The following is a 14433-nucleotide window of genomic DNA, read 5'->3' as shown; positions in this document are numbered from 1 at the left end:
CATTTCATTTTCAAAAATGTTGACACCAATTACTTCCGTTGCCGCTGACTCCACCTTTTAACTCAACAAGAGAAAAAATTTTGGTAATGAGTTTGGCTTCAAAGTTTTACCGCTTTTCGTTCTGGTGATCGAAATCTATAATGAAAAACCTTTCTCTCGAACTTGCTGCACGGGCAAGATCTCTATTTTGGATTGAAACAGTTTTGTTTGCAGTTAACGATGTTTTGCCTCTCTTCGATAATCTTCTCACTTGCTTCGCCATGTACAGAAATCACAGGCTCCACACGCTTCCCAACATGTTCATAATAGCTCTGGCTGTAAGCGATTTGTGATATCCACCTGTTATATGCCTAATAAAGTCACAAGTCTCTCCTACGATCGTTGGGTTTTTGGTAAAAGATTTTCCTCCCTCCAAGGTTTTGGAGTGTACAAGTTTGCAGTTGTTTCTCTTTTTACTAATAATTGCGTTATAATAAATAATAATTGCAGTAAGTCGATATTTTTGCGTCGTGAAACCTGGAAGGTTTTTACGAAGAATAAAAATTTGATTAACATTGTTATGTGTTGGTGTTTGGCTTTCGTTGGATCTGCGCCTCTATTCTTTACATTTGAGAGGCGGATTTCAGTTTTATTCAGGTGAGGCAATGTGCTTGATCACATTCGAAGATGACACAGCTTTCATAATCTTTAGCAACGTTTTTTATATATAGCCACTCCTTTCGCCATCATCACGGTCTACTGCGTCAAAGTATTCCGCGCTGTTTTGAGATCAAATCGTGTTTTCTCACACAAAAATAACCCTCGGCGACACCGGCCGAATGTGGAAGAAGCAAAAGTAACATAGACTTTAGCAATGGTTCTGCTCGGCTTTGCATCTTGTTGGCTCCCACTTTACATTATGGATTTCAAAAGCAAAGAAAATACCTTAGCACGACATGGGCATCTTGCCATCGCGTTTTTATTGTACTATTACCACGTTTTTATTGCTATGAACAAGCATTTCAGAAGATAGTGTCGGCTATTCTATAAATACGTAAAATCCTTCGCTTCAAATATCAGAACATTCATAGGTAAACTAAATGGTGCCAGTTGGTGAGGTAAGTCTCGTAATAACTCATATAGCCTAAATAACAGACTGATTTACTTATGCAAATATATTAATGCGACTTCACAGGTTTATTGTTTTGTGTGAATGTAAGATAAAAAAGATGGCAAAATTTGATCTTAGCGGTCGAATAAGAAGACATTTTATTCCTCTTGCCAGAAATGAGGGACAAAAATACCAACAAACAAAAAACTCTGATTTCAGAGTTTTGTTTGGTTAAACTTGGATAGAACGTGGTTAAACTTAATCCAGACCTTCGGATTTCTTTACTTTTGTTATTAGTTGCTATGTGTAATTGTTTCTCTTATCCTGTGTCTAAACTGTAAAACTGAAAAACTGACTCGGAAAATTAAAAGAAAAATATTTTACAAAGTGTGAAATCTTGTGTTGATGTAACATACTATGAAGGGCTTTCCTTAAGCCGCTTCAAATGAGTCTGTTTCCATCGCAGCTTTGACAATAAACACTACCATTCTATGCCAAAGTGTTTCGCACAGGAAACCTTGCTCTCTTACCATCTAAGAATTTCACTATTGATTCCACTCTTATTTGAACCAGCTTCTCAACCTAACAATGATGAATGACTCGTCTTTTCGTAATATTCGGTCCCAGGTCTCTCTCTCAAACCTTCTGGGTTACTTGATCCAGTGCTGTTGTTAAGCTCACATGTGTTACTCTGGGTGAAGTAGTTGAATGACACACACGTCATCTCCGAGAGGCAATAGGCCATACACTTCCATGAAGATGTTACATGATATTCCGTGTGAATCACGTGATTTGTCAAGACTAACTGCACACCAGTTTTTGTAACGGGTTGGTAAAACACAGCATCTTCATAAGGGATGGCTCGGTTTTCTTTGATATAGGGTGAAAATAACATCACAGAGATTAATGAAAATGTGGCACTTGGAGTCTACACAACCGAGTAGTATCCGTATTATTGTGCGTCTGTTCAGTAAAGATCACTGATGACATCAAAATGTGGTAAAAACGAAAAAAGAGCTAACGAGGTGCAGCCGAGTGTGTCACTGATGTTTACATTTTTTATATTTTTGAAAACTCGTTTTCGGCATTGTTCTCTAAAGTTCTATATTCTTTTTTATCAGTCAATCAGAAGTCAGAAAAATCAGCTTTAGTCAGAGTGACTAAGATTTGTGCTAATGGCACAAGAGGAGTAACATGCCCTAAGAATTGTTGAGAAGAAGTCTACAGTGGCTTATGATCATTGCAAAGGCAACCGATGGATTACTAACCCACGCAATATCTCGCTTTCACTTCCAATTCCAAAGCTGTCGGCTGCAGCTTATACACATAGTATCCATAGCAATGCTTGACTAGCGCCTGCACTTCGGCAAAGCAGCAATTGTCATTCCAACTAAAGCAAACATTCCGGTGTACAAGGCCCTCTTCCATTGATGGATGACCCCCGCGAAGCCAGCCTGAGGCCTGAGTTCCACAAGTCCAAGGTTCCGTGCAGGAGTCCGGTAGCTGGCGAGAAATTTAGATATTCTAAATTTCTGTAATTCGTTAATAACCTCTTTATCAAGGGGAAGGAATAACTCAAAATTCGTTTTTCTTTCTTTGATTTGGAAACTGGTTAAGACAAGCTCCCAGTTACATTGCCGCATTAATTTTGTGCAGAGACTCCGCGAGACTAGACTGTCCGACCTAATTTTTTTCTGCAGTCGGTCAGTGAAAAATACTAGAGCGGTTTGCATTATCTATTCAGGAAACGCAATATTTCACCATTTAACTGGACGTATCTTTTTTTTTATGCCTCACCGTCTCAACTCTCAACCTCAAGACCTCCCCTCTACAAATGCTTTTTATTCTACTCTTTCTACTCTTTCTCCTCTAACCGGGCAAAATTGTAATCATAGATCAGACCTGCACTGGGGTTCCTGTGGCTTGTCTAACAAAGCGGTACCATGTACGGTTATCAATGTCCCCGTCATTTTGTGCCGACTGTTGGTTATGCACTACGTGACGAACTGTTCTAGTCCCTTCAACCAGGTCTCTAAATTCCGTGCACATCGCATATCTGCCTTGAATAAAAGAGAGGATATCTTTCCATATTGTTTTAGTGAAGATAAGTAAGATAAAGTCTGTACTCGAGCCTACTGGCCCATCCAATCGGACCATATCCCGGTTTCCATAGCATGTAGCGACTAGGAGTATTACTGCCCCCTACCCCCCCCCCCCCCCATTCCTCCTGGATGGATTGCTAGTTCATCACATGGTTACCCCTCAACATTTCACCAGGCTTCCCTGGAAATTCGCCGGTACTCATTTGCATTCTGGGTGGAGAGATGCACTGTGAGGGTAAAGTGTCTTGCCCATGAACAAAACGCATTGACGTGACCAGGTATTGAACCCAGACCTCTTGACCGGGATTCCAGTGTACTGACTATCAGGAGACTTGTCCACAGTGTCTCCCACATTGTTTGAGTAGTTTTCTTGAAAAAAAAACTCGGTCAATTTGCGTAAAAACTTGTCAACTAAAATTGAAAATTCAAATAAAATTTCTCAATACGTGATATTTGGAACTCATACACACCGCATGCTTTCCGATGCTGACTTTATTAGAGAAATCCGTGAACACAAATATGTATCAGATATCAAAAACGCAACGATAAAGCCGCTAATTTAAAGAAAAGGACTGATCGCAGGACATAACTGATAAACTATATTCTGAACGTTGAATTCATTCTTGGACTGCCTAGCAGAGTTTTCCATTAAAAAAGATCCACGCCTGGCTCTCGCTTATGAAAGGGTGCGGTTCTTTTACTTACTGTGCAAGTTCAAAACAAATCTGTGATAATCAGCGCCATGTTTGTTGCTGGCCACACAGTCAATTTTCCACTTGGTAGTATCCCCTTGAGCAATGATTGACAGATTCAGTGTCATTCCGGATGAACTGTTTTGAAGGACCACACCATTTTTTACCCAGGCTACAAACGGTTCAGGATAACCGAAAGGCTCTGGACAGACCAGAGTTATAGAAGTTTGGTAATAGGCGTCCTGCACTGAGCGTTTTACTGGCTTGTATTTCAGAATGGCTAGAATGAGGAAAATGCTGTTATCATCATTTTTTAATCCCTCTAAAAAGCCAACCTTTTACGTTCGTATTCAGTTACAATCTTACTGTAAGTGTGGTAACTAAGGGCTGCGGACTGGGATTAGGAACTAACAACGAGCTGTTTGTCTACCACGACCAAATGGTCAAGGACAAGGCTCTTGTGGTATCCATTATTGTGCCTTTGATCTACAACTCTTCCTACCCTCCCTCCCTACCAATTCGCTCTTTCCTCTTCCCTCCTCCACAAGGCATTTAGCTATGGAGAAAGACCTGGAAGTAAAGTGCGTCAATTTATGAGCATGCGGAAAGCTTTTTATGGATATAACCCTTAAACTTTCAAAAATTTGATGGTTAATTCTCCTCTCTCGCCGCTATATTTTTCCATGTAATTTATTTGCGAGAAAATTTCGTGTTAGATCAAGGTAACAACTTCTTCTTGATAAAATTTGAGTATTCTCATTATCTGTTTGCTGGAGGATGTACGGATATTATAGAGGGAAGTTACATAAGAAGTACTTCTGAGAGTTTAATTAAGAAGTTAAACTAAAAGATACCTCTGCTTTCGGAATACACCTCCACTTCGCACAAAGTCAGAACCATGCTACTTCCCACCAGTCTGATATTTACGTATCGTCCATTTTTCCGCGGTTTGCAATAAAACGAAGCTTTGAGTAAATTAGCCATCGAGTACAAGCCACCACACCTCGGATTCGAGTTTCCATTATTTGCCAAACTATCTCCTGAGGGATAAAAAAAAACTTCTTTCAGAAGACTTTGCTGATCGTTTAAGTCGAAGAAGTGAAGTTAATCAAGGTTAATGCTATACTTAAAGCTGGCCCCAAGGGAAACCGTGACGTTGTTTCCTTGAGGGAAAATAAAACTTGATATATCCCGTAGGGCCATTCATTAAGTGTTTTTATTTACCTTCAAAGTCTAGAGAATCACTGAAAAAATAGAAATTACTTGACTCGGGGTGGCACAGAGTTTAGCCGAGGTTTTAAGGTCCCCGACCTGCTCACGTGCGAGTCGAAAGCTCAGGTTATTGTTTCCCTCGGGAGTTAATGAGTTTTGTTCGCCTTAGGGAGTAAGTGACACATTGCATGTGACACGTTCTCCTCCAATATGAAAACGTATTTGTGTTGGGAGGTGTAAGAAAAGAGTTTATCTACATAACATGGCCACCATGCCAGTCGTAAGATAAAGTTGATGAAATTTATCGTATATATCACAACATCAATTTGAACCAAGCCTATTTATTTTTTTGCCTTGCATTTATTTATCGCAATATTTATCAGACTGAAGCAGTTCAGTTGTAAGCTGGTTTGAATGGGGGCCTGTCAATAACCTGAGACGATGAGATAAAATTAACTATATTCCAATAAATTTTAGCTTACCGACACGAATTTCTATGTTGAAAAGCCTATTTTCATGCTTTATTCTGTTGACTATGAACACCTCTGACACGTGCTGACTTGATCCCAGATCCCCACGCCACCAGGGATCCGTTGTTTTATATGTATGTGTACAACTTGATGAGCTCCAGTCACTGTCAGCATTTCCATCCACTGCTCGCACAGGGTAAGCATTGTGGGAGACAGAGGACTGAGATGCTGACTTGCTCAAAGCAAGGTTTACTGATAAAAGTAGAAACAAAAGTGACCGACTGTACTAATAGAAATAAAATTTCAAAGCTCACATGAACCCACTCCTAACAGCTTCGCCACAGGACGACCATCTCAAATTTCCATAATTAATAACTTAGACAGAGCCTTGATTTCTCTTTGAGTAACGGTTGTGCTTAGTCAGTTTCTATTCCCCAGTAATGTTAGGTCCTTCTATTCGGTACGTTTGGTATGTTTGTTATGTAAATGTCGTGAACTAGTCGTTTGTATGGTGCCACTATTTGTTGGTATCTGCTGAGAGGGGTCTCTACTAAGTTAGTCAACCACCTCTCCCAACCAGATTTGTAACACTTGGTTGAGACCTCACCCGACTCGGCTCATGACTTCCGCTAAGGTTGTCAAAACCTCAGTCACTACTAGCGACAACAGTCCTCCTATGGCTACTCTAACCCGAATGATCAGACTGCAGACCCAGATGCCTACCCTGCTACCTCCCTGCCTCCTATTTCACCTGCCTACCCTGCTTACCAGCCAACCTCCTCCACACTCTCGCTCTCATACTGCCTACCTATCTGATTATCTATCTCCCTACCAACCTTTATTCCTTTCTTTTACCCAACTATTTACCTCAGTAATAGAGGTTCTAAAGAAGCTCTGGTGCTGCGTCAGTGGGAGAGTAGAACAGGCAATTTAGTGTTAACAACTGAGTTTTAAACGTCAATTGGCCACCGTAAAGAGTTTAAAGGCTGACGTTTCGAGCGTTAGCCCTTCCTCAGGGCGATTCATTATTTACCTCACTACCACACTTCCTACCTTTCTCGCTATTTTTGTACCCACTACCTTTACATTTCTCCCTCCTTCCTATTTGCAAGGACGAAGTTCAGAGCCCACCTGTTGGATTAGGATTAACTGACACCTCACAGATGGCCAGCTTCTTGTTGTTTCCCGCTATTCGGATGTTCACATACCGACCCTTGATACCTGGGGTGCAAAAGAACGACTTTTCCTGTGAAGAAGTCAAAGTGTATGGTCCTCCACACTTTTGGTTTAGGTTTCCTTCATTATCAAGATTGTCACCTGGGGAAATAATAAAATGTAGAGTAAGTAGCCGGAAATAAAGGATGAAACTGACTTTATCTCTACTTGTTTCATAACACTTTTGATAAGAAACGCGTAGGGACATAACGTTTTGATATTTTAATGACGAAATAATAAAGAATCGATGATAATAAGATTCACACCATAGTCGAGTATCGGAGAGGTATGCACTGACGCTCTGATTAAGACCCCAATTACTCCGTGGATATAAATACTGTCCTCTCCATCTAATATACCGATGGGGTGAATAAATATTACATTCTGGGCTACGACTGGTTTAGGGAACTCAAGCCACCCTCTCATCCAATCAGATTTAAAACTAAAATCAACCGTAAATTGGTCATTCGCGTTCTCACGCGGTTGAAACTATAACCCTCGAATCCTATTGGCTTCTCTTTCTTTCCTTTGTTCTAATCAGCCATCAGAGAAGAACTTCTGGAAGACTAAGCGGATGTCCGGTTATCGCTCTGACGAAGGGCTAACGCTCAAAACGTCAGTTTTTAAACTCTTAACGGTGGCCAATTTATTTACGCTATGAACTCAGTTGATAATACCAAATTACCAGATGTTTTGTTCTATGACTTGAACCACTCACCGACTCGTATTTCAAAATCTGTTAATCCATCTGCACCGGCTGTAATGTCTACTACATCGACAACGTAACTCGTTCCCAGATCTACACGCCACCAGGGGTCCGTGAGAAGACTGGTGACTGCACACCTTGCTGATGTGCCTTCAACAGCCGATGCAGCTTCTGAATTGCAAGGAAAGGTCATGTTTGCAGGTTGTCTCAATGCCAAGTCAGCTGTGTTTTAAATTTGATAAAATAGTTTGTTACCTTCAGATTCTCAATTAAGCTGTTAGAATTTTAAGCCAACGGGGGCTTGGTACGAGAGAGTTTGATTTTCGCACCAGTCTCCTTGCTGTGAAGTGTCATTGAAACAGGCAGGAATTGCTCAGTACAACTTATCTCGTTTTTTAACATATGCTAACAACGAAATAAAGGTATTTGGGCCTTATAATAGTTAGAAAGGGAATCTTTTCAGACAGTTTAAGAAGTTTAACTGCTAAAAAAGCCAAACAGTTGTCAAAAATTTCATTCCTTTTTTCCCATTTAGAAATGTGATAGCCTGGCAAGGTCATCGCGTTTTTTTCTCAGGCAATATACTATACTCTCACAGAGCTGCTACCCACCCAAGAAAATAGAATGTACAGGAGAACTGTTTGATCAAATGGGGGGGAGGAGGGAGTGAGGGGAGGGGGGGAGGGAAGAGAGGGGAGGGAGTTAGGGAAGGGGGAGAGGGAAGTTATATGCGATGGTCCAACTTTCCATCCAGGGGGGCAGTTCTGGGACTTTTGACCTGAAAGACTTAATTTCAGCCTTACAAAACTCACACAAATTTTGTTAGTTTTTCATTTAGGACTCTTGAGACGAGCAACGAGATATGCAATGATTCTCAAATGTACAACACCATCATTTAAGGATGGCAAATGTTTTTTCAGATATAGTCTGAGAAAATGTGTTTACAGTTAAATACCGGGCCATTTGTTGTGGATTGCAGCATTTTCGTTTATACACACCTGGTGTTACATTGGAGACTCCTATCAGCAAAATCAATATGCCAGTTTGTATCATCACCTGCGTTTGAAAGTCAGAAACTATATATTTAATACTTTAGACCTCTTCAGATGTTAAGTATTTAAAGATGAATTTTTCTAAGGAAGTGCAGTCAGCTACTTTCTGAGAGAAAATTAACATAGTCATTGTTTAAGAGTAAAGAATATTTGATGACTGAAACTGTGAAGATGAATTTCAATTTTGTTCAAGCTCTTGACTCTAGACGTTTAGATATTCGCTAGATTGCTCAATGCTCGTATAACTACGGCACCACGATTAACCGTGAACTAATTGATAGAACAATTTCAAGCGCGGGCTTTTCCAGCCAAAAACAAAAAGAAAAATTTGGCAGAAGACCTCTTGTCTCAGGCTTAAACTGCCCCGAAAACTAATGACAGCGACACGGTTTTATCGGGTTAAAATCCGACTAGTTGTAACAAATACTGTGATCAGAAAGAAGCAGTTGGACAGGTGTACTTACGCTTAAAGAATTCAATATGCGATGGCCATCGGTAGACATAGCTGAAAATTTATAAAACAAATGGTTCTTTTAACGCCGATCACGAAGACTAGTAAAGTACGTGGTACTTCTCTTTAAACAGATTAGCATTGCGAAGTTGTCCTATTCCAGGAAAAAAAACTTGAAAATGATTACACACTCGGCAAAGCAAACAATTTTTGTCTTTACGCGGATCTGCCCATAATTTCGTTCGAAGGAACATGGAATGAACTGGCCGTAAAATGTTTACATAATGAATAATATTAAAACCCTGACGTCCCACTGAGAGGGCATAATCTTTAAATTGATATACATCCATCACAACGTAAAATTTTTAATTAAATTATAGCAAATATTTCAGGTTTATTAATTATCATATGTTTTTGCTCTTAACTACGACTGTATAAAAGTTTCTTTCCTCTATTTCATACAAACATCGACAAAAACTGTTTCTGATACTTGAATATCTCACCATTGAATTTTGGCATTCAATTAATTTTGTCAACAAAACCAGTCTGCTCTGTTGTAATGCAAATCAAGCAGGTGCTAACTACACTAAAACAAACCAAAATGAACGAATAGAGGCAGGAGCCCATTGTGGGCTCCTGCTAGAGGCCAAAAAGAAGATTGTCTTTATTTTTGGCAGGGGATCGTAAATAATGATTACTTTATCAACAAATTTCGTATGCCCTTGAATTGAAGTAAACCCATTTGGAAGTAAGAAGTAGCTATATTACAGAAATGTTCCATGTAAATTTTTACAATTAACTAAGGTAATTTTAAATAAAAGGAATAGTTTTGAAGGACCGATTTTCATAACCTGGATATATAGAGACTTTTCTTTGTAAGATGCGGTTCATAGCTACTGATTACCCACCCCTAAAAAAAACTTTTTACATACAAGAAAGAGTCAGTCCGGGCCATAACCATTTCTGGATACTTGATGACGTCACCAACATGGATGTCGAAGTGGGACATCGAGGAAACTCAATCATTACTTTATTTGAGCCCTAGCGACTTAGTTCCCTACCCATATCCCATGAAACCTTGCAAAATTACAGAAGACAAGCAATTACACACAACAAGCAAAGAACTGATGGTGATCGCGATGACGTGAAGGAAAAATTCAGATGAAAAGTCGGGTAGAGGTCCATGTTGCGAAGGGCTCGATCGAGGAATAACCTCTATTTAGTTGAGGTTTTCAGGTATGCAACACTTTTTTTGATTCCTAAAAAAAATCTTTTAAAAAACTAGAATAAATTTGCTTCCAATTTGTCAAAATTCCAATCGAGTGCACGAGGTTTTTGCTCGAGTGCACAAATGTTGAAAGTCTGTTAGTGTGCAAACTACCAGACGGATTCCTTTGTTCAGATCCATCGGAGTATCGTGTAAACCATAAATTTTAACCATACGTTGTGGCCGGCCAATTTAAAGTAAAAGGACAATTATTTATCGGACCTTTGTAAGCCTACATTGTGAATTTCAGATCAAGCCAACAGCATGGATGAACACATTCAGTATCTCGAGACACTTTGTCGTCTTTGTGGCACAAATCTGCCACGGACCTGGGTCAGTGCTATAAACAAAGAATATTTTAAATCGGAGCTCTGGATGAAATTTCAAATCAATGTCGATCTTGACATCAGAGAGATTCATTCAGCCAAGGCGAATGCACACTAAAAGATAATTTCAGGAAACCACGGATCTAACACATAAATGTGATTATCCAGCGAGTAAGTTCTCCTTCGGGCAAACCGTAAAACAAAGAGGTATTCGTTCACTGAGCTCTCACATCTTCAGGTATCGTATCCGGGAAATGTGCAATAAGAGCGGCATGAAGATGAAAATAAAGAAATCACATTGGTGGAAAGCCTTGCCGAAGTGTCTCTATTACAGCATTCCGAAAACAAAGGTTGGAGTTTAACTACACGAACTGATGAGAGTGAAATTTTCGTCTAAAACCACAAGGGACTTGTCTGTAATTGTGAAACTCGTTTAGAAACACCGCTTGTGCTTTCACATTTTGCAGTGATTACCTAAACAAACTTTCTATACAGGGTGTTCAAATCAAAGGGTAATTGTAAAGGACATATTATTGCTAACTAAAAGCTGTAGGACCGAATTTGTAGTGTTCTGAGACCTAGATTCTCCCGCGAATCGATCAATAGCGCGCAAAATACCTTGTATGATTCTCTTGCATTGAATTCGATCATGTGTATTCGTCTTAATATAGATTGTGACTACTTGATTTTATTTTATCCCACTCATGTATTTATTGGCGTTTATTTTCCAGGTATCATAATTTCAAGATCAAAGCTGCACGTGGAACACCGCTTGTTATTCAAAGTGAAGACGACAACACGTATGACTCGCATGCACTGGCTTGTCTTCTTCCACGAGAAATGGAACGCATTCCAGAGGCTCTACGAGAAGTCCAGATTTTCAGCAGATCGCAAAGAAAGACATACACTTTAGGAGATGTCAAAGGGGAAGCAGATCGGCACGGTTCAGCACTTTCTAAACATACAGCTGCATGCCTTGTTTCGATGTGGCAAAATAACCAGGAATTGAAGGGTAAGTTACTGTTTTCTTGCTTTACTGTTACTTTTTCGTAAAGACTTGATGGACTGAAATTGATAATGTCTATTTAAAATCGGAGAGAAGCAAGATATTGTCTTTCCTCGACCTATACTGGAGAGAAATGAAATTTTCCCGATTCCGCGATCTCACACCTCACTCGTCCCAATTGTTATCAGTGCGCGTTATTTGGTTCAACCTTATTTAATTGGTTTTCTTGTAACCCAAAATAGGGAAATCAACGGAGAACGGACAGTAACATCGAGGCCAAGCTCTACCCTGAAGTTCTCCAGATACAAACAGGCTGGCGGAGGAGCTTTTATTCCTGTGACGCTCTTGGTGGAAGGAAGAATTTGTGCTAGAAAGAATCCGCTTTACTTTTTTAGAATGCGAGAATGTCGAGGACATGCATGTTGAATGTTTGAAATAAACGAATATTTTTAATGGTATCTTACGTCCAGTCCTTATTAGCGAATTTTTTTCAGCTTACTACCGCATTACAACATGGCCGCCACAAAAAAAAAGGTCAGCTTCTTCTTGTTTCCAGCACCTCTCGGCCAAATTTGCTTTGTTTTGGTTTTGATCTCACCCAATCACAAAGCTCGAAACCGATATCCAGAAATGGTTATGGCCCGAACTGAGAGTGAATAAGTCGAATTTGTCAAAATTTCTTGAAACTATACAAATATTTGAATTGCAAACTAAGAGAAATTGTAATCACACGGACGTATTTCACTATCATCTAGCCAGGTGAAACGCTAATGACGCATGCGTATACATTGGAGCGTGGCAGAGAGAATTTTCGGACACGCACACGTTGTCACGTTTTCCAAATTTCCCGTGTGCTTCATATTTCAATGAATGCACGTCTCACATGTAAGCCAGTTATAATATGGTCTATACTAGCTCAGTAAGGCTGTCTATAAGTTGCTCGGCAACGTTTGAGCAACTTTTCAGATTTGGAGCAACTTTTAGTCCTTCGAGCAACTTTTCGGATTTCGTGCAACTTTTTTCTTTTTTGAATAACTTTCTTGCTTTTTTAAGGCAATTTGTAACTAAAAACCGCCCATTCAAGTTCTAATTTAAAGCATCAGTTTCTTGTATGCATGATTTTGCGTAAAATACCTTTTGTAAACAAAAAACACTATTCCCCTGGTGGTCTGCCTGTGGTAGCAGCCGAAGGTGGTCAGCGGATATGCTGAAAAATTCAAATTGGCGGAGCCGAGTGATTGTCCATACTCGAGCTCGAGTGAAGATGATGAATATTCAGATCCTTTAGAAGTAGAGAAACTTTATATATTTAATAAGCATATTAGCAAAGTTTGTTTTGTTCGAATACAATCACGTGGTTATCGTAATAGAAAGCCAATACAGAGAATCAGATTTTTATGATTTGGGTTGAGAGAGATTCAGTCTTACAATATTGATGAGTCAGTATGATATAATTATGTATATAATATCTATGCAAAGTGAAATCTATTCATTAAATCTCTATTTAAGTTGTTAATCAATCTCTTAAACTAAAAAATTGAAAGCAACTTTTGGATTTTGGGGCAACTTTTGAGTAACTTTTAGAGTTTTGGAGCAGCTTTTGAGCAACTTTTTGAAGAAATTGGAGCAACTTTTTGAGAAAATTGGAGCAACTTGTGGACAGCCCTAAAGTTCAGCGCGTACGTTTTAAAACCTTGCAAGCAACAACGTGAAACTCCCAGAATTTGCGTGGACTGACAACGGGGTTGTGTCCTCGTGTACCGGTACACAAAGGAACGAAACATTAACGAACTGCGTCACAACTCCATGTATGGATATGAAAACAATAGGAATTCCCCCGTGTACCGTTACACCAGGACAGCCCCGACAACGGAAACCCCGATGGTAAATTAATTAATTATATACGTACAACTCTACACCACTAAGAAGCTGGAAACAAATTCAGCCATTTGCGAAATTCTAACCAAAAATGTAAATTCACTTTTTGATGACTTTTTCCACAGTGCTGCCATCCTTGCTGCATTGGGTACCTCGACACTACAACTTTTTGGTCCGACTTTTACACGGACAGAACTTCGCTCTAATTTTACAGATTTTATGAATTTTCTATTTTAAATAAAGGGTGAATTCGCATTGGTCAATATCTTGACGAGGTTCCGAGTGTCAGTGGTTTAGAAGCTTAAGCTATTATTCAAACTACACCTAATTCGATGGCAGTCTTGCCTGCTTGCGAAATACTTCAGATACGAAAATGGTTGAATCAAACTAAAAATTATCGCAAAACATGTTACAAATGATTCCCCGCTTCTTGAACATTGTTGACTAATATTTCAGGTCTGTTCAGGGGAAAAAGTCTCTCTCAGTCCTCGATGATTGGGAAAACACAACTGAATGCCATCATCTTCCCTTCAAACATCTAAAAATTTGACAACTAAAGCAGTTAATTCTTTAATTATTTTTAAAAAAATTTTTTCTTGTCTCCGCAAAACTTCTCCTCAGTTCTGTTTGCGTTTCCCTGGATGTATGACGGAATATATTTCGTGACATTCCTGTTAATTTATGATGCAGCGTCAGAAAAAAGTCCACTTTGCCCCAGTCTTTTTTTTACGTTCCCCCATATACATTACATAAAATTGTGTGACATTCCGGTAAATTATGTAGCTGCTCGTCAGTGAGGTTGAGAGGGAAAAGTTAAGTAGTGTTTCCTACACAGGTTAGTTCACACATTTGTACAACTTGCGATAAGTTACCCATGATACATTTGTTCCAAATTCATCATGAAATAAGCTCAACATACAGGTCGTTAAGAGAGTTAGAGTTGTTTACCTCGTCTATTGCGTTTTG

General features: G+C 39.4%; 1 protein-coding gene across 1 annotated transcript; it reads right to left on the bottom strand.

The window, feature by feature from the left end:
- Positions 1-937: 937 nt before the first annotated feature.
- On the bottom strand, positions 938-9171 carry LOC131789952 (uncharacterized). Its single transcript, XM_066167594.1, has 10 exons — positions 9004-9171; positions 8486-8543; positions 7500-7709; positions 6698-6883; positions 5579-5818; positions 4739-4924; positions 3898-4164; positions 2993-3150; positions 2359-2593; positions 938-1960 (listed from the first exon to the last, which is right to left on the bottom strand). Exons 1-10 carry the CDS (start codon positions 9040-9042, stop codon positions 1668-1670), a joined length of 1872 nt encoding a protein of 623 aa, XP_066023691.1. The 5' UTR covers positions 9043-9171; the 3' UTR covers positions 938-1667.
- Positions 9172-14433: the final 5262 nt, after the last annotated feature.

This window comes from Pocillopora verrucosa, chromosome 5 (genome assembly GCF_036669915.1).
Source record: "Pocillopora verrucosa isolate sample1 chromosome 5, ASM3666991v2, whole genome shotgun sequence".
Lineage (NCBI taxonomy): Eukaryota > Metazoa > Cnidaria > Anthozoa > Scleractinia > Pocilloporidae > Pocillopora > Pocillopora verrucosa.
This window is presented reverse-complemented; position numbering and strand designations above follow the sequence as displayed.